This window comes from Perissodus microlepis, chromosome 20 (assembly GCF_051167445.1).
Source record: "Perissodus microlepis isolate ML-2025 ecotype Zambia chromosome 20, ASM5116744v1, whole genome shotgun sequence".
NCBI lineage: Eukaryota > Metazoa > Chordata > Actinopteri > Cichliformes > Cichlidae > Perissodus > Perissodus microlepis.
The window spans coordinates 34612251-34634898 of NC_140480.1; the positions used below are offsets into that span (position 1 = coordinate 34612251).

The 22648-nt window shown below is 42.1% G+C and overlaps 1 protein-coding gene across 2 annotated transcripts in view; it reads left to right on the forward strand.

Annotated features, from left to right (window-relative positions):
• Positions 1-216: 216 nt before the first annotated feature.
• The window catches only part of LOC146365040 (PDZ domain-containing protein 4-like), a 58794-nt gene continuing 36362 nt past the window's right edge, over positions 217-22648 (forward strand). For both annotated transcript variants that reach the window (XM_084916172.1, XM_084916173.1), the window contains exons 1-2: positions 217-602; positions 1883-5718. In XM_084916172.1, coding sequence (XP_084772298.1) covers positions 5659-5718 — 60 coding nt within the window. In that variant the 5' untranslated portion in view covers positions 217-602; positions 1883-5658. The remainder of the gene's footprint in view (positions 603-1882; positions 5719-22648) is intronic.

Genomic DNA, 22648 nt, shown 5'->3' on the forward strand with positions numbered 1-22648 from the left:
TCCTCCTGACAAACAGCATGCACAGGCAGACAACAGTCTGCTCGGTGTTCTTTTAACCGCAAAGACAACACAAAAAATGTTTACATGCATGCACGCTGAGTAAGAGTTGAATGTCAGAGAGATAAATGAACAGGTGAAGAACAATAAGAAGAAGAGACAAAAAAAAAGGAAAGATGGGAGGGCGGCCAGAGCAGGTGGGAGGGAGAAGCAGAGGAGGAGGAAAGAGCCATCGTGGAGGGGAAAATTAATTGCCCGCTGCAGGTTATTGGCTGGCTGCACCGCCACGGAGGCTGCTGTTGTTCCAGCGTGGGGAGGATGCTGCAGAAGAAGAGAGAGCGGTGAGCAGAGAGCTGCAGATCTCTGCTGATTCCTGATGCACCGCCGGCTCCTTTTCATCCGTCTGTAGAGAGCCACGGCCGCTCAGACTGGGAGGGAAACGCCACATATCTGTTTTAATTTGGGAGAAAGCAGAAGGAAGACGAGCAGGTGGGGACACAAGTGTGCCGGTTTTACCTACTTCAGGATCACCTTCTGTGGGAGGAGAAGGCGACTGATTCCCCGGGGAAATCAAGGAGTGGACGGTTCCCAAAACATCTGGAAAGGTGCAGCTGGAAATATTCTTTAAATGAGATTTAAAATGAAATCACTTTGGCTAAATCCTGTTTAGATTTGTTTTTTATTCCAGGGGGGGCTTTGGAGTTTCTGAATTTTACTTCTTCTTGTAAAGCTGAACTTAAATCCTCTTCTTATCCATCTGCAGTTTCAATTCCTACATATTTTATCTATGAAAGTCTTATTTTCTGGTATTCCAGTGCAGTAAATTGTCTTTTATCACTGGGATGCTTTAACAAAGCTGAGATGAAACATTCTTCATGATCTTATTTGATCGACTGATTATTTTCTCGATTTCTCCCAGAATGTCAGAGTCGGTAGTTTTGCATGACTGAACTTCAGGTTTTGATCCTTCAAGTTAAAGAAAAAGCCACAAATCTTGCAGTTTGACAAACTGAGCCTGAACATTGTTGGTCAATTTTATTCAGTGTTTACTGATTTACTGTTGATTTATTCAGTGATTTCCAAATCACGCTTTCTGCCTTGAAAAAAAAAAATCCCCACCATTTAAAATCTTTTATGGTCGATCTGCATTCCTGCTCTCACCAACAGCTGTGAGCTGATGAGCAATGAGTGGTCTCATGTCGTGGATAAACCTCTTCTTAGGTAAAATACTTTGTAGCAATATTAGTATGAAATGTCAGCGTTAGCCTTAGCTGCTGTTCATCTGCAAACCACTTTGGAACCCACCCCCACCCCTTCACACTGTATCTGACTGAATCGGTGTCATATCTGATGTTTGGCTTTCTGAGGTTAGAGTGAAATTAAAGGGCGGGGTGTCAGAACAGAGCTATACCTACAAATGCTGCGAGAAAACAGGATTGTGGTTGTTTTGTGGCAGTTTTCTGCTTTCACAGATTTACCTTTCAGACGACTCACTCCGGATAGCACTGGATTTATCGACTCATGGTTGTAGATTTGAAGTTTAAAGGTTGACATATTTTCACTGGATTGATTCTTGAAAATAACTGACAGGATGAGCATGTCTGTGGGTCTGAAAGGTCAGCTGCACTGATAATCTCTCGCAGGGCAAAAAACTCAATGACATTCGAACAAAAACAAAAAGCTTAAAATGGAAAAGATTAAAAGATTTTGACCAGCGAGATCAGCTTTTGGCTGCAGACATGTGAGTCTATTCGCTGCTCTGAGCAGAAGGACAAAGAACAAATTCATAGAAATTCAGAGAAATGAGCAAAAACCAAGCCTGTGTGTGTTCATGTGCTCATTCAAGAACCTCTTTCTCTCTGTTTTTCTGCGTCTCTGTGTCCAGGAGCGAGACTAAGCCGGATTTAACCTCTGTAGAGAAATGACGGAGCAGCAGAGGAAATCAAAGGATGAAAGAATAGAGGAGGAGAAAGGAGAGAAGGCCGGTACTCTCAGGGTCTAACTCCTCTCAGAAAACCTGCCGGCTGCTCCTGGAGGAGGATTTTTTGGGGAGATTACGCGGAGATAAAGTCAGCTTCATGGCAGACAGAGGGCGACTGTTTGAGGCTGAAGTTTGCTGAAACAAAGCCGGTCTTCACCTGTGTGGATTATCACACCTGGAGGAGGATTTTTGGGGATTGAGGAGTTCACAAATTGATTTTTCTTTCTGGTCGACAAAGATTTAAAGATACTTGGAATTCAGTGTGGTGACCTAAACACTGGAAATTTCATCGACTGAGGAAAATAATTCGTGTAATTTTCTGTTTAGTGGCACATTTGGAAAATACAGATCCAGCAGCCTTGGGTCATTTGCTGAATTAGACGCACGTAACTGAAAAACAAACTGTCAAAAAAGGGATTTTGAGAAATTCCCAGAATGGCATCTCTCCATTTAAACGCCTTTCACGCTGCAGTTTTTCTCTCCCTCTGTTTGTTTCCTGTGAACACACTTTTTTAATCCTCTCTCTTTGTCTGGGTGTGTCTTTTGCTCCTTTTCCCTCTGAGACGTCTGACAGGAATCCTGTGTTGGATCAGGGTGCATAAAACAGGTGCTGATGACAGATAACAGGTGCAGAGAGGCGCAGGTAGACTCTGATAAAGCCAGATAACTGATGCTCGGTGACAGAAGCAGCAGGTGATACAGGCTGAACGTGCTTCTGCAGAGAGTCGATCCTGTCTGTCATCTTTCTGCAGGCTAATCGAGGATCGTCTGTGGGCGAGGTGGGCGGTGATAAAACCGGAGGGAGACGCTGTTCTCTGCAAAAAACCAACATGCAAAAGGAGAAAAGTTAAACAGCCCCGAGCAGCAAGTGAAAAATAAATCTTTACTTAGAATGAAAAAGTGAAGGAAAAGATTCAGAAACTGCAAAGCACTGATTTTTAAAACAACCTTTTACACAGAAACATGCAGGCACAGGAAACACCTGTCAGTAAATATTCATCATCAGATCATTTGGAGCTCACAGGTTTGTCTTTGAAGAAACTTCAGCTCTTTAACACAATAAAACACAGTTTACAAAACTAAATGTGCTTCGAGACTTTGCAGCTAAATTTAGATTTTTTGAGGGAGAAACAGCAAAAAGGACTGAAATCAGGCTCAAGAAGGAAACAACATGTGATATTCAACTGGATATTAAAACACACAGACATAAACTGAGAGACGCAAAGTGCACGTGGCAGAGACCGATGTGAGCCGTTAGTGAACCAGGAGGAAATGTATTTTTTAACTTTATAGTAGACACACAAAAGTGGCCAAAAGTGCACAAAAATGACAGATTTACTGATATAACATGGGAGCATTTTCCATCTGCACACATCAAAGCCGAGTGCAAACGTAACACTTTAGATGGAAACGCTGGATTCAGAGAGGAGAGGCTGAAATGTGGAGTCACTGCTAAAAGCACAAATGCTGCTTCTCCTTTCTGACCCTACAAACGCATCATTAATGCCACGGTGCTCAAAGCATTCAGCTCTAAACACAACCAACCTTTCAAAAAACACAAAAGCACAAACTTTGATACGTAAAATAAAAAACAAATCTCTTGTTTGGTTTGTTAGGTGAGCGGTTTGGGTATAAAACCACATTTTAAAGTTCAAACAGTAGAAACAGATGCTGGCTGTTTCAAAAGAGAAAGAAAGTTCTTTTACTTCTGCACAGACACGATCAGCTCGACTTTTGGACAAAATGTTTACAGTGGAGCCGCTGGCTTCTTATTTCTTGTGGTGATTCAAACCCTCAGATGAATTATTGAGAGCTCTTGATCCTCTCTCATCTAGAAATGGTTCCAAACTTTTATTGAAGCTCTTGGCGTTTGCAATATTTCAAAATTTCAGTCAGTTTGGGGGAGAAGGAACGTCGCTCTAAACGCTCACTGATGTTCACATGAATTATTGAAGCGAACTGAAAACAGTTTACAACCGGGAGAAGAGTTCTTTTCTTCAGTTCTTATTAACCGTCACAGGCCTCGATTCCAAACGCACCTCAGGAGACACACAAACTAACATTTAGCTGCAGAGTTTGTGTTTGATTAGAGGCTCAGATTTAATCCATTTTGGAAAATCAGGAAAAAGAATTTTTTAAGCTAAGAACCTTTTCCTTCCTGTTTGCAGGAACACACACTTTATTTAACCAAACCAACAGAGACCACACAAACGTCATCCTTCATTGAGTTCGAAGTTTGTCGTCTATAAACTTTCAGCTGTTACATTTACTCTAAACAGAAGCTGAAAACACACAATTTGCAGTCTTTTTCTTCTCCATCAGCTTTCCTGCGCTCATCATTTTTTAAAAGCACCACGATTTGGATCTATTCTGTTTTTATTCATCACTCTCGCAGAAGCTACCAAATTTATTCAAAACAGAGAGAGAAGCAATTTGTTTGGTCATAAAGATAAAATATTCAGTGCAAGACAAAAATCAAACCGTTTCTGCTGCAAACATCCAACAAAGTGAAGCTTAAGTTGATTTAAATGATTTGATATTTGCACTGAGACTACAGCTGAATGATGCTGTAAGCACACGTGTACACTCTCCCTGTGGGAGCCGTGAACCAGCACTCGGACTTCATCCTTCCATCAGGAGAGATTCAGCCGCTGTTCGTTTTTGCTTAAACAAACTGAACTGATTTTTCATGTTAACAGTTTCAAGCACAAACTGGAGATCGCCTTCCTCCTCCTCCTCCTCTTCCTCCTCCTGCTCTTTCCCCCTGTAGGGCTGAAACAATCTACCGTGCATGAATAAAAATTAATTTTGATGAAAAGTGTCTCGCCTCCTCGCTGGCCGCAGGACGCCAGATAAAAGCTGTTTACTGCAAGGAGCAACAGGACGCAGCCTTTTTACGACAAAAACGGAGCCGAACGGCGTTTGTGCTGCTTTTGTCTTCGTTTCATCATTATTTCTGCTTGCGAGTGGGAAACAGTGAGAAACAGAGAAGTGGGTTTTACTTTTGCCTTTAGAGCAGAAAAGAGGACACGACGCAAACTCAGCTTGACTCTCAGCTGGGGTTTCCCTTTCTTGTCTTTGAAGGAGAACTTGTGACTTTGAGCTGATAAAAGGAGCTGCACATGTTTGGAGACACTTCTGGGGCTTCTCAGATGAAGTGGAAATCTCACTTTACTGTATAAAAACTACAAGTACCCTACTTTGGTGCATGTTTGTCTAAAAACTGACTGAGTTTGAAGAACAAGCACAGATCTGCTATATAGATCACTGCAGCTTTTACCTGTTTGAAATAAATCAGCATAAATTTGAATCATTTTTTGATACATTTCTTGACAGATTTCCTCGCAGCCTTATGGTTAACACAAAGAACAAGAATAAAACTTTTTAGATACAGGATCTTTATCACAGAATAAAGATTTCACTTCATTTTGGCTCAAACCTGATGATTTGATCTCAGTTTGGAACCTCATTTTAGGCCAAAGGTCAGTGGGTGATTAAAAAAGGTTAAACAAGCAAGATCGCGAACACTGACCCGGACACATCAGATTTGGAGGTCAAAGGTCAGACAGACAAGCTGGATTATCGATACGGACTGGCAGCTGTTTCCTGAGGGACCTGCGGTGACAGAGAACAGACGACAGAGATTCAGATCAAGAGGACAGACAGACCGAGACGCCATCATGGGCTGCAACATGTGCGTGGTCAAACGTCCAGAGGAGCAGTACAGGATCATGTTCCAGGTAAGAAACCTGAGTGCTGGTGGCTGAAGCTTAAGCTGCTAAAAATGCTCAGTTTATTTTATGATGTAAGCATTTTTGAGGGGCAGCCAATCAGAAGAAAGTTAAAAAAGGACATCAGAATGGCTCATTTCAGATACGGATGTGTATCATCTGAACGGTGAAGCTTGCAAAGAAACCATGTTATTAAAGAACTGAGGCAGAGCAAAAGTTTGGTGTTTGCCTTTGAACCGTGCTGTGGGATAAAGTCCAAAGAGTAAAGAAGGAGATAAAAATAAATGCAGATGGATTTAGGATTCATGAGCGCTCACAGCCGAGAGGCGAGGTGGAGAATGTGAATTCATCAGCTTTGGTTTCGGAGAGAGAAACGAAGGTTGAGTAAAGACTGTGTGTTTGTGTGTGTTGATACAAAGCGTGGCACCATTCATCACTGCAGCTCGGTCCAGTTACTCTGTAAAGGTCGCGGTGTTATTCTGTCCAGTGGAGGCTGAAAGTCACGAGAGACTCAGCTTTCAGCTCGTTTGTGGAAACATAATCTGACTCTGTCCTTGTAATTTGCTTTTTTAGCATTTCTCTCAAATGAATCCTAATTCTGTTGGCGCTTCATTGATCATGTTATGAGGATTATTTATTTTTCAGGAATGAAACAACCAGTTCACGACTCCAGATTTACCTCACAAGACAGCTGAATTTTATTACAGTTTAAAAGATAAATGAAACCTTTGATGTTTTCCATTCACAAAGACTCTTTTCAAACTTTAACTTTACAGTTTTGGTTGCTGTTTTCTTGGGCGTATTTGGGTTGTCTGACGATAGCTAAAACAACTGGCAAGAAGTACTCATGAAACAAACAGACATACTAATAACGGGAATTTCACTCACCATAACTCCATAGCAGTACATATTGTTTTTTATATAATTGCATAATAAACAGCACAAAGTCCAGTTTATTACAAGTTTACAATGATACGATAACCAGTGTAAATAACAGTGAAGAGTGCTCTCTTGAGAATAAAAGCAAAATAAAATAAAATAAAATGGGTAAGTTTCTTTAGACCTGACTCCTGATGAACAGGATATTGTGAGTTCAATAGTTTTCCAGAGGAACGAGCTGTATTGAAGCAAATGCTTTTGTTCTTGCTCATCTGAAATCCTGCGATTTGAAGTGGTTCAGTCTGTAGATCTACACTTGCATCCAAAACAGCTGGACACGCTGCTTTTTGATCCACCAAGAGTTTTCACAGGGTCTGGACTCACCATCAGTACCTGGAACCAACTTCAGGATCACAAAAAGCCAGTCTGCACATACAGTACAGAGCAATGAACAAAAACAGTTTGTACAGCTGTTTCTAAATAAAATGAGATCTCAAGTGTTCAAAATCAAGAACACTTTTGTTTTAACATCGTTTCTGTTTCTATGAATTCAGTTTGGATTGCTCTACAGCACTACAATCAAATATATTTGCACACCCCTTTTTGAGGCATGTGTAATCAAATTATGAAATGTTTGTAACTTAACCTCTTAAGCCCCAAGCCTGACTGATCTCCTGCCTTTTGCCCCCTTATGAGGGGGCGTTGGGGCTTAAGAGGTTCATTAGTTTAAGCAACTTATTTATATGAATTAACCCACAACTGAAATGACAAAGTGCAGAAGTGTAGTCATGTAGAGTGACGAGTAACATGTACGACTAAAAGAAAAGTGCATCTTGCATTATTTTGGTGCATTTGTGAAAGTGCTTAATCAAGTAGACAATAAAATAAAACAATTTCACTCACAGTTCAAGTACTCTGACTGGTTGTAGCTTTCTTTAGATAATACAGAGTTCACACTGTCGTAGTGGTTACCACGTGTAAAATTAGCATAGTTTTCCCTGCTAACTTATCAGTTTTAGTAACTCGCCGGAATTTCCAAGAAAAAACATCCAGTCTATCTGGTTTGGTTGGGAGCAAAACACATAAAAGGCTCTGGAAAGTGAAAGACTCACTGTGTAGCTTGTTAGTTGCTCTCCCTGTCTTGTTATGCCGTGTCTAGCTTACCCCGCAGCACCCTGTGCTTATGTTGCATTCACAGGACTATGAAACATCACGGTGTGCTCAAGGGGTGTCAGAAATAATGATATAAGGCAAAAAATATTAGTAACAATGTCTGTGGGGTTAAAATTTCATGTTAGATATTTTCTGTTTATTTGATTGATAGACATGCGTCAGTAAGCTGCTTAGCATCTCACTGAGCTTGCTGTAACGCAGGGGTGGGAAACTCCAGGCCTCAAGGGCCGGTGTCCTGCAGGTTTTAGATAACACCTTGGGTCAACACATGTGAATCAAATGAACAGTTCATAGCAGGCCTCTGGAGAACTTCAAGACATGTTGAGGAGCTAATTTAGCCATTTAAATGAGCTGTGTTGGATCAAGGACACATCTAAAACCTGCAGGACACCGGCCCTCGAGGCCTGGAGTTCCCCCACCCCTGCTGTGGAGTGTAACATGAAGGGAGGTCTGCAGTGCTGAACTGCAGACCATTCTTACAGGAGAGAAGATGAGGAGCTGTCCCTGGTGCTGATTCGGTTAGAAAGACTTGTTGTCTGTGGTTCTATGACTGGAGCTGTCCATGGTGCTGAAACGAGTCAGACTTTTCTTCTTACATCACTAACTGTGGGCGACCGTGGCTCAGGGGGTTGGGAAACGTATCTGTAACCGGAAGACTTTGAGTACTTTGAGAACTGTATAGAGTCAAATACCAACAAGCTATGAACAAGTGTTTGAGTTATTAGGAGTGAGTAGCTGTACTGAACTGCACTGTATTATTCAAAGAGTTGTTTCTTTTACTTAGCTAGCTAACAGGGTAAACGTCAGAGTGAACATAACTGGCTCCTTTGAACACAGAGAGTTAAAGCAAGCATGTGTGAAAATGTTACACATGGAGCAGAGCTCAGTCAGAATGAATGAATGAAGTCAGTGACATAACATGAAATATACATGAACACACGTAGTTACTGCAGCTGAAATTCAAATTGGTTAAAATAAAAATCACACACACACACACACACACACACACACACACACACACACACACACACACACACACACACACACACACAGAATAAAAACTGAACAAGAACCTGAGCTCAGGCACAAAATGTTTCACAAAGAGTAACTTAATTCATAATGTGGAGATTCAAATCAATTCAGTTATATGTATGGCACTAAATCACAACACCAGTCACCTCAAGGTGCTTTATATTGTACAATATATCCTATAATAACAGATACAGAGAAAACCCAACAATCATATGACCCCCTATGAGCAGCACTTTGGCGACAGTGGGAAGGAAAAACTCCCTTTTAACAGGAAGAAACCTGAGCTCAGGGAGGGGCGGGGCCACCTGCTGTGATTGGTTGGGGTGAGAGAAGGAAGACAGGATAAAGACATGCTGTGGAAGAGAGACAGAGATTAATAACAGATATGATTCAGTGCAGAGAGGTCTATGAACACAAAGAGACTGAAGAAGAAAAACTCAATGCATCATGGGAATCCCCCGGCAGCCTACATCTATTGCAGCATAACTAAGGGAGGATTCAGGGTCACCTGGTCCAGCCCTAACTATATGCTTTAGCAAAAAGGAAAGTTTGAAGCCTAATCTTAAAAGCAGAGATAGTGTCTGTCTCCTGAATCCAAACTGGAAGCTGGTTCCACAGAAGAGGGGCCTGAAAACTGAAGGCTCTGCCTCCCATTCTACTTTTAAATACTCTAGGAACAACAAGTAGGCCTGCAGTGCGAGAGCGAAGTGCTCTAATAGGGTGATATGGTACTACAAGGTCATTAAGATAAGATGGGGCCTGATTATTTAAGAATCAGGAGGAGCAGGATTTTGAATTAAATTCTGGGTTTAACAGGAAGCCAATGAAGGGAAGCCAATACAGGAGAAATCTGCTCTCTTTCTAGTCCCTGTCAGGACTCTTGCTGCAGCATTTTGGATTAACTGAAGGCTTTTCAGGGAGTAAGCACTTGGCAAGAGTGGGAAGGAAAAACTCCCATTTTAAAGGAAGAACCAGTCCCTTCAGTTAAACTGAATAAGAATCTGCGCTGTTAGTTATAAAACTGGCCATATGATTCTCATCTTTGTGAGAAACTAACATCACAGATTTCAAGATTAAATGCTGAAGGATTTCTCTCATACATATTTTTCATGTTACCATCATTAATCAGCGCAGGTGAGTTCACTGACGTAGTCACCGCCCTCTATGGCAGATCCCTGTGGGTGGATGTGGGATTGTACTGCCAGACTCACCTCTGCAGCACTGTGCGAAGGTCTGGGGTAGTTCCTGTGGAATAGGATAGAATAGAATAATCCTTTGGGGAAATTTGGTTGTATCAGAAGCAAAAACACACATATACAAACAGAACAGAAACACAATTTCTACATATTTACATCATGGACAATAGTTACCAAAACAGTACTGTACAGTTATTACACTTAGAGTACAGATAAGTGGCAAACCCAGGTTGTAGAGTGCAAACAGAGCAGGATACTGAACGATGTTTAAATAGTTTAGAATAGTGAATAATTAGAAAAGTGCAGATTGTGTGATTGTACCTGTGGATTAAAAAGTAGACACATGACTTCCAGTAAGTTAGTGTATATAAACTGAGAAAAGTAATGTGCAAGTGATGTAAACATCTATGTTTGTTGGGAGCAGTTTTGATTGTACAGTCTGACAGCTGCAGGGAGGAAGGACTAGCAGGCTTGGATGGCAAAGGATGTCCTCTAACGTCAAGGAGATCCCACTACTCAGCCTCCCTGGAAAAGTGTGCACCGTGTACTGTTACTTGTTCTTGAGTGGAGGGAGAGTGAAGCAGAAAAAACAAAGTTGTTGATTTACTGGCAGATCTGCTTCTGTGTGTGTGAGGTGTGTGTGGTAAAGTGAAGAACAAGATAAAGGATTTAAGTGGCTGGATGAACGTCCTCCACTTAGAAGCTCGGTCATTCGGGAGGAGCTAAGAGTAGAGCTGCTCCTCCTCTGCACTGAAAGGACCAGCTGAGCTGTTGACTCTGATGAGGATGCATGAGGTGTTTTTGGACATGTCCAGATACAGGACATGCTGCAGAGATTACACCTCATTTGTGGCACCGAGCAAAGTAACGTCGGAGTGACATCTTTAATAAGTCATTTTTGGATGTACAATTTTGGTCCTCTGAAGGGTTTGTTCTCTAAGGCCTGATGACGCCTTTTTTTCAACATCTACTGAACGTCGAGTGCTGACATCTGTAGGACCTCCGTGTACAGGCTGATAGTCCAAATGTGGTCGATGGGGACGTCTTTTATACTGCTTCTGTAGACTCTATATGTTTCCAGAAGGTGGGGGAAATGTGTTCTGTAGACGAACAGTTATGTGTGAAGGAATGCAGAGTGATCAGCCGACATCTCCACGGTGGGTTTGGAGCAGAAATGTCTCCAGCTTCTCACAGGCAGTTTCAAAATGTGATGAGATGATTTGTTATGCACAGGTCTCTAATTTGTGAAACATAACTGGAGAAATGACCATAATCATAAATAAAATGTGTGACTAACTGCAAATTTAACAGCATTTCCTTAGAGACACAATTAGCTTAGCCAAATGAAAACATTTCAGGATACACGAATGACGTGAATTTAAAGCTGAAAATGGAGAAGACTGTTAGAGGTGTTGTTTTTGTCATTATCATCATGAACATTTTTATGTAGGAACTAAATTCCACAGACAGGCGACACCACACTGACACCACACTGACACCACACGGCCAGCAGACACAGGCTGTTTTCCCACTCTGTGGCACGCTATTTTTGTGTGGATGCTTTAAGCATCCACACTATTGAGTTCCTCTTGGGACTTCCGTACACTTTTTGGCACTTAACTACTTCCACAATTTTCAGCCGATTTTCACCGTTCAAATTTTAAACTATTCTGCTATTTCTGCTAATGTGTGCTATGTCTTTTGGTATTTTTCACTATTATACTTTTTAAAATATTAAGCTTAATTTGTCCCATTGAAATGAATGGGAAACTTCTTCAATTCTGCTAAAATTTGCTTGTTTTTGAAACTTAACTACTTCCTCATATTTTCACGTAGAACAACCATTCAAACTTTAAAATGTTCTCAAATTATTGGGCTATTCAGGTATAAATCAGCTTTTTCAAATCTTTTACCATTTTACTTTTATGCCTCTTAAAGTTTTCAGTTGCAAAATTGTGATTTTTCACAAAATACATGCGTTGTTATGGTTGCTATGCACTTGGCTTCCAGTGTGCCACTGAAGGTTTTGCAGTCTTCTCTTCATGTCCGAACAACTTCTTGCTACTTGCTCAATTTTCACTCAACTTCCACAAATTATACATCAAAACGTAGGTATTTCTGCTGGCTTTCCGAAAATGTCACTATCATTGTTGTGGGATTTATAGAATTTTGGCAAATCTCCTCAGACCAACACAAAGTCGCAAAACTCTCCATAGAAAGTCAATGGAGAGCTTGTTCAAAATCACCGCTTGATTTCTGTAATGAGAGGCATATTCGAATCGTCATATCTCCTTAACGAAGCAAAGTTAAGACATAAGGCTTGTCCCAGTATATCTTCAGACACTCCTGACGCTCACAATTCAAGAATTATTTTCTCACCTATTACCGTTCTGAAATGAGTTAGACTTGTTTGAGGGTACCAAATTCGTCCTTCACTCAGATTTCTTCAGATTTCAAACTCTGGAAATGAACCACTTTTTTCTCTCGTCATATCTTTTTGATAGATTTCCACAAAGACCTGAAAATTTCCATGACTGTTCACCAAAGCCTGCTGTCTCTTACGGTGAAAGAATGATATCGATACTCCAAATAGATTTAGAGTTAGAAAGCGTTGTTTGAGGGCAAGTCGAGGCAGTTTTTGCTTTGCTCTACTCAGTTATGGTGCATTAGAAGTCAAATATCTTTAATAATTCATATTTTAATGATAAATTGTCAACACTTAAAGATTCCCCCATCTCTTCTGAACAAAACGGTGTAAGAATGACCGTTCTAGCCCCTACGGTTAGGAAATTATGGTCATTTGTTTGAGGGGAGTCGTCACTATGAGAAATAGACTGCAAAAATCCTGTGTCTCTCTGTGCTGCGTGCACCTGTTTTGGCGGGAAAAAGTACACAGACCTAGAAACTTACTTCTCTCTCCCAGATCGAATCTAGCCTGAATGGCTTCAAGTGAATGTCCGAATAACCCAGCCGCAGACACTGGTGCGTCCAGATATACAGCTCTGTCCCTATCCGGGACATCAGAGAGGGTCAGCCACAGGTGCCTCTGCGCCACTACTGTCGAAGCCATCCCTCTGCCCAGGGAGAGCGCTGCACAGCGAGACGCACGGAGGATGTAATCTGTGGCGACTCTGACCTCGTTAAGAAGAGGTGCCAGCGGGCTGTCATCAGGAACCAGCGATCCGAGCTCCGCCAGGCACATTGCCTGGTACGTCTGGAGCATGGTGACAGAGCTCATGGCACGAGCAGTGCCGGCCTGAGCTCTATAAATCTTCTCCAGCTGCGAAGCAGAGAATCTGCAGTGCTTGGACGGCAGAGTTGTGGGGCCGCCGACACCATGGTTATGGGACGGGGCCAGATAAGCAGCCAGAGACGGCTCCATAGGGGGTGGGTTAGCTAAGCCTGCCCCCTCGGCGCCGTCCAATTCCATGTACTGTCCATAGCCGGGCACAGTGACGCGGGTAGACAGAGGTTTGTCCCATGATGCTGTTAGCTCGCAGAGAAAGTCTGGGAACATGGGAAGGCAGTTTTTGGCCGTTGCGGGCTCCGGTGGGAGGAAAACCCCGCGAACCGCGACGGCTTCTGAGCTGGCGGAGGAGAGGGCCAGTCCACCTGCAGCTTCTCAGCAGCACGGCGAAACAGGGAGAAAAGAGAGGTGGCCGACCGGCGCAGCAGCGGCGGTACATTGGGCCGACAATGAGCTCTCCTGCTCATCCTCCGACAAACCATGGATGTCCAGGCCGATGTCCAGCACGTCATCATCGTCCTGGGGAGCGCTGGCGGGCTTCAACCCAGGCTGAAGCCCGTCAGCGCTCCTGCATGGTTCCGGCTCGTCATCGGCTAACCCGTCAACATATTCCATGTGGTCAGCCCAGCTAATTGCGGGCACATCGACCGGAAAATCCTCGTCTTCGGACTCGGACGAAGCCGGGGCTCCAGACTCGGAAAGGAGAGGGTCATGCCGTGCGACAGCCGAGCGTCCCAGCACTTTTTCCACAAATGTCACCCGTCTTTCCAGGGTCGAGCGCCGGAGCTGGCGACAAAACGCACAGGCTTCGGGCTCCGTCAACGCTCTCCTAGCATGGACGATCCCCAGGCAGACAGGGCAGGCATCGTGCTGGTCGCTGTCGTGCAAAGAGAAACCGCATCCCTGAGGACAGGGGCGAACAGAAGATTTCTGCTTTGCTCGCTTCGGTTTGGAGTCCATTCCAAAACACAAAGCAAAACGCTGCACGGGAAAACTTGAAATTGGCGCTCCGCGGGCAGCCTACACACCAACTGCGCGGTGGAAGCTAACACCAACAGGGGCAGTTAAGCTAAGTTCAAGTCGGCAGACAACGGAGCTAACTAGCAGCAGCTAGCTAGCCCAACTCAGCAGAGGTGTTCTCAGCGAGGTGAAGAGCGTAAGAACTGAGGGATGACTGTGATGACAGCGGCTATATGTGCAGGCGGGGCCGTGCGCGTGTCATCACACGTCATCTGCCTTAAAGGCGTGATTAAAGGTTTCTTCAGCCAGGACACGCAAGGGCGTGATATCCCATACTTATGTGTTGTACCGAGTGAATCGACTGAAAGGGAACTTACTTCTCTCACCCTCTGTGTTTGTGTGTGTGTGTGTGACAGAGAGAGAGAGAGAGAGAGCCTTTTTATGGGATGATCTCATTGTAAGATTCAAATTCAATATATTTAGACTGGTTGACTGAATTGGATCTTGTGTGTGTGTGTGTGTGTGTGTGTGTGTGTGTGTGTGTGTGTGTGTGTGTGTGTGTGTGTGTTTGTGTGACAGAGAGAGAGAGAGAGAGAGAGAGAGAGAGAAAAACTTTTTATGGGATGATCTCATTGTAAGATTCAAATTCAATATATTTAGACTGGTTGACTGAATTGGATCTTGTGTGTGACAGAGAGAGAGAGAGAGAGAGAGAGAGAGAGAGAGACCCTCTTTAGGGCAGCATCTCATTGTTGGAAAAACATATAATATATTCAGACTGGTTGACTGGCATAGACCCTCTGTGTGTCTCTCTCTCTGTGCATTTGTGTATACATATTTGATTTTGTGTGTATCTGTTGGCTGTTCCTTCTTGTTTTTTAAATTTATTTTTATTTCTTTATTTTTTTTTCACAGGTGAACAACAATTAGTTTTGAGGGAACTTAACCATGTTCCGTTTTTTTTTCAGCTTGTCATCTTACTTTTCCAGTATTTTCACTTAAGTTATTACTATTCTGCTCAATCATAGTATTTGTTCTAAATCATTGTTATTATGTTATATTGTAGTATTTCTGCTAAATCATACTATTTCTACTATATTATATTTTTCTTTCTAAATATAGCATTTCTGCTATATAATTGTATTTCTGCTATGTTATAATATTTGTGCTAAAACAGAGTATTTGTGCTGAAACATAGTATTTCTGCCAAATGATAGTATTTGTGCTAAAACATAGTATTAATTTAAAATGACAATATTCATAGTTCATCACAGTGTCTCTGGTAAATCACAGTATTTCTGCTATGTTGTACTATTTTTCTAAATCATAGTGTTTCTGTAATGCTTAAGTATTTTCGGCTAAATATATTCTTTCTGTTATCTTATACTATTTCTCCTAAATTCTTGTATTTTTGAGAAGTTATCATGTTTCTGGTAAGTTACAATATTTCTGCTAAGTTCTGCTATGCTATTGCATTTCTGCCAAGTATTATGTTTCCTCTAAGATATTGCAGTTCTGCTAAGTTATTCCATTTTAGCAAAGTTCCTTTACTTCTGCAAAGTTTTTACAATTTCTGCAATTTTTCAGCTTTTTCAGCTAGTTTTGCATACAGCTTCAGCTTTAAAGCATCCACACTGCATTTTCGCAGGAAATGCAAATTTTTCTAGTTTACAACAGTGAGTCTGAATCTTTGGTCATAAAGCAGCTGCTCGGCTTCTGTTGCTGTATAAAACCTTATATTGTGGTAGTAATGTTCACAGAGTCACAGTAAGACCTGACTGACTTCTCTCTCTGTCTGTCACACACACACACACACACACACACACACACACACACACACACACACACACACACACACACACAAACTCCTCTGAGGGTTGTGCTTTCATGCCATCTCGATGATTGTTAGACATCATTACTGCCTCCACTAGGTCACCTTAGGAGAAACACACAGACACACACCTGGGATTCACATTCATTATAGAACAGTGTTGGCCTGATTGATCTGAGCTCTCAGGGAGTTACAAGACTTCTGCAACCCCCAACAGACACACACACACATGCATGCACGCACACACACACACACACACACACACACACACACACGCATGCACACACATGCACGCACACACACACACACACACACACACACACACACACGCATGCACACACATGCACGCACACACACACACACACACAGGTCCACCTTCCTGTGTTATACACCTCCCCCATCCGAATAAAGTGTTTTTGTTCATGATCCGGTCTTGGTGGAGACACGAAGACACGAGATCACGGTCGAATCTTTTTTTCGTTCTTATTAGAACAAAACTAAACATACAGTTTGCTAAAGAAATGAGGTAGGAACCAGCTGTAGCTTTGCTTTATTCATGTGTTTAAAATAAAGAAACGACCGTTCTGGCCAACAGCAACCTCAGACTGAAAATTGTGTTCGTTATTACATCAGAGAAAAATGATCACAAGTTGTTGTACAGAGACAAAACCACCTCTGTGTTTTTGTTGTCCGTTCATCTGTCAGCTCACTTGTTTGTTCTCCCTGCTGCACACTCATTTCTCCAGTACTCACAGGACACACACACACACACACACACACACACACACACACACACACACACACACACACACACACACACACACACCTGCCTCCCCAAGCAACAGTTATACAGTTATCACTTCATTATGCAAAGCTGTCTCACACACACACTGAATGCCCTCTGTCACCTTGTCTATATATGGGAATAAGTGTGTGTGTGTGTGTGTGATTAATTATGTCTCTAATAGATTCTGATGACCTCGTGGGGAACAGTTGATAATCACACACACACACACACACACACACACACACACACACACACACACACACACACACACACACACACTGGTTCATTCATTGTGAATATGAGGCTGATATTAGTGTTTTATAGTTCTTACAAAATCAGTGGAAAAACACTGAGGTGGGTGGTGAGGACATGTTCTCAGTTCTGTCCATCAAAAAGCCGCCATGTTTAATTACACCTGTTTACCTTCTTGGTAACCCGAATATCTAATCAGTCAGTCACTCAGTCCATGGATTTAGGTTTATAGATGTGCTCAAAATGACCTGCTTTAGTTTAAATCGATCGTCGGGAAGGTGATTTAAAGATTCCTCGATGGTCTAATTTGATGCCACAGATGCTGGAGAACATTATTCTTGTTCCTCTTTCTTGTGTTGTTTTTGGTTTTCCATTTTTTTCACAAATTTAATTTCAAAATGTTTTTTTTCACTTGAGCCACAGTGAGTGTGGCAGGAGAAATTATAATCAGAAGCTCTGTTATTTCAGTGTCACTTTTTCTTTCTTTCTTTCTAAACATCATTTATAACTGATGGGACAACTTGGACAACTGTCCTTTACATCCTGTTTTTAAAAGCTGTCCTTTCAGGCTTCCTCTTTGGACAAAATCCTTTCTTCAGTCCGACTTTCTCCTTTTTTCGTGCCTTAGAGGTCTCGGCTTCTCTCTGAAACATCATCACCACTTCCTCCACTTCAGCTGGAGGCAAATGTGTTTCCTATGTAGAGAAATGGAAGCATGGCAGTATGCAGATGGCATAAGGCTGTTGGTTTATAATGAGTCTCATTTACTAGCCGGCTCATGGTGGTAAGAACAAAACAGGCCGGTCCACATGATTCAAGAGTCTGATGGCACTTTTGTGTTTGCACGTGTTTCTTTGTGCAGGGAAACGATGTTTCCACACACGGCAGTGAATGATTGTTTCAGACGTCTTGTGGCTTTTTTCTGATGCAGCTTTGAAAAATGAAGCTCAGGTGCCAGCTTCATTTTAGAGAGAAGAGGCTTCCTCCTGCAACCCTTCCATACTAGCCACATTTGTTCAGTCTGTTTCTAACCATACTGTCATGACCTTTAACCTTTAACATGCTAACTGTGGCTTGTAGAGATGGAGCTCTTGGTTTTGTTGTTTCTTTTTTAGCTCCGCAGAGTCTGACCTTGGGGTTAATTTGAATTTACTGACTGTAACTTTAAATTAAAATCCTTAAAGTCTGTTGGTGTGCTGGCCAAACCTCACTGATACAACACTAACAAGTAATCTCAAGGTCAAAGAGTCTCTTCCAGAAGCAACTGTGAGAGTTTGAAGCCTTTCATTAAATGATTATTTAAACCAAAGTCCTGTCTCCTACCTGGGCTATAAAAGCACTAACACTGGAATCCAGTCTGTTAGTGATGTTTCCTGTTCCAAGTGCACATTCTTTGTTCTTACAGTTGTCTTTGTCAACTCTCCTGAGATTTAAATTGAATCCAATGAGGTCTTCAGTAAATTAGTCCCCATTTCATACAAATACTTGCTATGTAGCATTTGCTGTAACCAAAGCGATTAGGTCAGCATCCTGCTTTGATTTATTGTCCTGCATTTCACTTCCTGGTTTCATTTCAACTGCTTCAAGTTTATATTTGTACTTTGATGTTTTTCTCTTTTGTGGAAGGAATCCATTTGTACCCCAAATGCGAATGGGTGTTTGATTTGTCAGTTAGTCATGCCTGCCAGCCGCAGCCTCTGGTTTGTCCAACACTGCCTCCGAACATTTGAACGGCCCTCTCGTGGCTTCAGGCTCCATCTGTCTGTCTGAAGCTAAACGACTGCCAGAAAGCAAAAAAACCCTCAAAGTCTGAATGAAAATCAAACGTCCAGATTCAAACTGAGCAAATCAAAGAAGGTGTGTAAGTGTGTGTTACCCTCAGGGCTCAGCAGAGCTGTACAGGTGTGTGTGCTGAAGCTGGCGGCTGTTATTCTGATTTCTTTTCGATTTCATTTGATTTCCTCGCTGCCCGGCCTGTCAGGAAACCACACAGCGAGTCCTTCCACACTCACAGTTGGATGAAGATGCACATAAATACACATAAATGCACACTGCCTTCTTTTGTTCTCTCTCAGTTCCATGTCTCTTTACATCTGTTACTGTATTGGCTTTGCTTCGCTTTAAATGCGTGTTTGACTAATTTCTTCTCTTTCTGTAGACTAATTTTATTTTTGAATTGATCTCCAGACACGTTTTTTCTCCTCCCCCTTTCTGGAACATCCCCACCCTCTCTTCTCCAACAACCTCTCAGCCTGCTTGCTTCTATAGTAACCCTGTCTTAAGTTGCTGCACATACAAAAAACTAGAACTTGTTCTGTTTGTGTAGACACACACGATTGATGCTGTCCCCATATAAGAAACTCTGCAGTTGTGGAATAGGAAGGTTTTACTCGAGCAGCCAGGAGAGGGTTTTAGTGGGACATACACAGAGTTGGTTTGAGCTGCATAACAGTGACAATGAATTTGTTGTGTGGGTCAAAACAACAGTAGTTTGTGGATGGACGTCTGTGGGTGTATGACACAGACTAACTGCTTACTTACAATGCAGATGCTCAAACTGAAACCAGCTGCATAACTCACATTAAGCTTTTGCTTGTTCTTTGGATCAGAAATACTATATATTATTATAAATACGTTAGCTACAGTCGAAACTTCAGACATGCAGTTATGAGTCTTACAGAGAGTTTAACATGGAAGTCGACCCAAAGAAGAAATTCATTTCAAGCAGGAGGGGCTCGTAGATTTATTTCTTCTATTTTAAGAGTAATTGATTATTGCATTAATTAAATATATATATTAAACTAAAATTACCAACAAATAATTATTTAAAGGACAGAATCTCCCCGCGCTAACAACCACAACTCATCATGCTTTCAACAGGAGAAAAGTGCCAAAAAATTACATCTTGCATTTACAAACTCTGTAGTAGAGCTAATATTACACACTGATCATTTTGATACACTTGCATAAAACTGTAATTGCTTTAAAAAACAGCAACAAAACGAACAGAAAAATCTATTGAAGATTCTTCAGTTCTCATGATTTTTATTAGACTCTCTGTCCTGATAAATGCATTTAGAGGTGCTGCCTCCTTCATCTGATACAGTGGCTGCACTCATGCATTACTGCCAGAAAGAGCAGCAGCCAGTTATCTGCGGGTCTCTCTGTGTGGGTCTCTATTGGTGTGCACATATTACAGGAAAGCCTCGTTCTCTGAGTCAGGAACTGACAAAGGCTCTTATTTCCCACGCTTCAAAACTGAAAGCTTAAAGCACCAGATTCCTGTGGCAAAAGAAAAGGTCTGAAATTAAAACTAGTGCATGCAGTAAAACGTATGCATCTCATCTGTTCTCAGTCTCTATTTTTACATGAAGTCGTCCTCCACCTTCCTCGTGTTTGTCTCTTAAATGTAATCTCTACCACCGTCCTCCCTCCTGCTCTTTCTCCCCCCTTCGTTCCCCAGTAACCCCACTGCCTCTCCATCTCCGTCGCCTCCTCCACTCACTTCACTGTCAGATTTGTCTCAATGGGATGCTGTTGCCACGGTAACCAGGGTCATTAGGAAAGCTGTATTTATGCTTTCTCACACTGGAGTTGGCAGATCTGGTGTAATGAACACACGTGCATGCATGCGCGCGTGCACACACACACATACACACACACACACACACACATGCACGCACACGCACACACACACACACAGCTGCTTTTATAACACACAGAGAAGAAGAAGGCGAGGTGAAAGATCCACAGTCATGTGCCGTTAAAACATTTCTTTAGCAGATCAGAGAATCAATCAAAACACAAAAAGAGGAGAAGAAAACAGCTGATGGTGATTTTAAACACATTCATCTATTTTTTAGCTTCAATCTTACATTTTTATAATTTCCGCTCTTCTTCCACCAAAATGAGCCACGTTACATCCATCTGTTCAATTCAGTTTTATTTATGTGATGCCAAATCATAACAGGAGTCACCACAAAGCGCTCAATATTGTAAGATAAATATCCCACAATGATAACCCCAACAATCAGACTTTGTACTTCGGTGACAGTAGGAAGGAAAACCTCCCTTTTAACAGGAAAAAGCTCTGGCAGGAGCAGGCTCAGGGAGGGCAGCTGCCATGATGAAGGGAAGGAGACAGAATGAAAACATCCTTCATGTCACATATTGTGAGGGATCACGCCTCACGTGTGGATTCTAGTTTCAAAATATCTGTTCTGTCAGATGTGTATGAACTCGATGATAAAAAACGTGCCCGCCTGTGCTCGCCAACTGTCTCTGACAACAACACCAAGCACACAAACAGCAGATACACCCTTGTTTGTGAGGAAGGCCAGACCAGGTGTTTCATCCTGCTTCCTGTCTTTATGCTAAGCTGTTCATAAACAGCTCTCTAAAAGAATACTGGAGATAATTTGTGTGAATTTCAGGAGCGACGACACCTCCTGGTTCTCTGTGTATATTTGCCTTCGTACACTACAAGCTGTTTGGTCTCAGTTTATTGAATGTTAGATAGAAATCAGTTAAATATAGTAAAAGAGTTCTGGGATGGATGTGCTTGTGAATGGGTGAACGAGACATGCTGTAGTGCTGGAGCCCAAAGCTAAACACACACTGACTAAACAAAGTAAAAACAAAGCCTAACTGTTCAGCCCACAGGACACTTACACTGTCTGCTTTAACGCAATGAGCTCATCGGCCACTGGTGTTTCTTTTCTCTGTGGGACCGATTCTGCTGGTTTCTGAATGAAAAGAGTCAAATGTTCCAGTGATGTCATTTGATCTTCTATCATACTTTTGTGTCGCAGTGATAGAAATGCTTCACTGTCTGACTCTCAGTCATTTCAGAATAAAAAAGAAAATCCTCTTTTTTACATCAACGCGTTTACATGTTGCTGTTTATTCTTTATTATCTGAGAGTCGTCAAAACTGCATTAGTCTTAATGAGCTGCCGCCTCATTAGGCCTTCAGCAGCTGAAAGAAGCAACACTCCAGGGACCGAATCGGCTTGTTTGTGTTCAGCTGTGGATCTGAGTGGAGCACCAGGTGGTAACGTGTTGCTACCATTCCCATGCTGCACTGCTGCTGCACCGACAGGAAGTTCTCATTGGAAAGAACTCAAGTCAGAGTTCAGAGTAGAAGACCGACTGATGAGCACTCGCTTCAGCAGCTGGAAGACTACATTTCAGAGGACTGAGCCAGCGCCCAAATCTGGGTTTGATTAAATGCTCAGAAAATTAACGGCAAATTATTCTTGCCATTTGTCAGAGAAATAATTGGAAGGAGAGAATTCGAGCTCTGGGAAATTAAGGTCTTTTCTTTCATAACATTTAATAAACAAAACAAATATCACATTTTATTACAAATGTTAATTGTGGAGGCCTTAAATAATAAAACCCATTTAAAGTATTACTTGTGTGACTGTTTCTCAGCTATTGTGTGTTGGCCTGGTGGGTCGGGGGGCGACAGACACGAAACTTTCATTACATCACATTTGTTTTTCTAAAGGTCTCAGAGTTGGTTTAAAAAACTACAAAGAGATAAAATGATCCCAGAACATCCCCAAAATTTCCACAGCA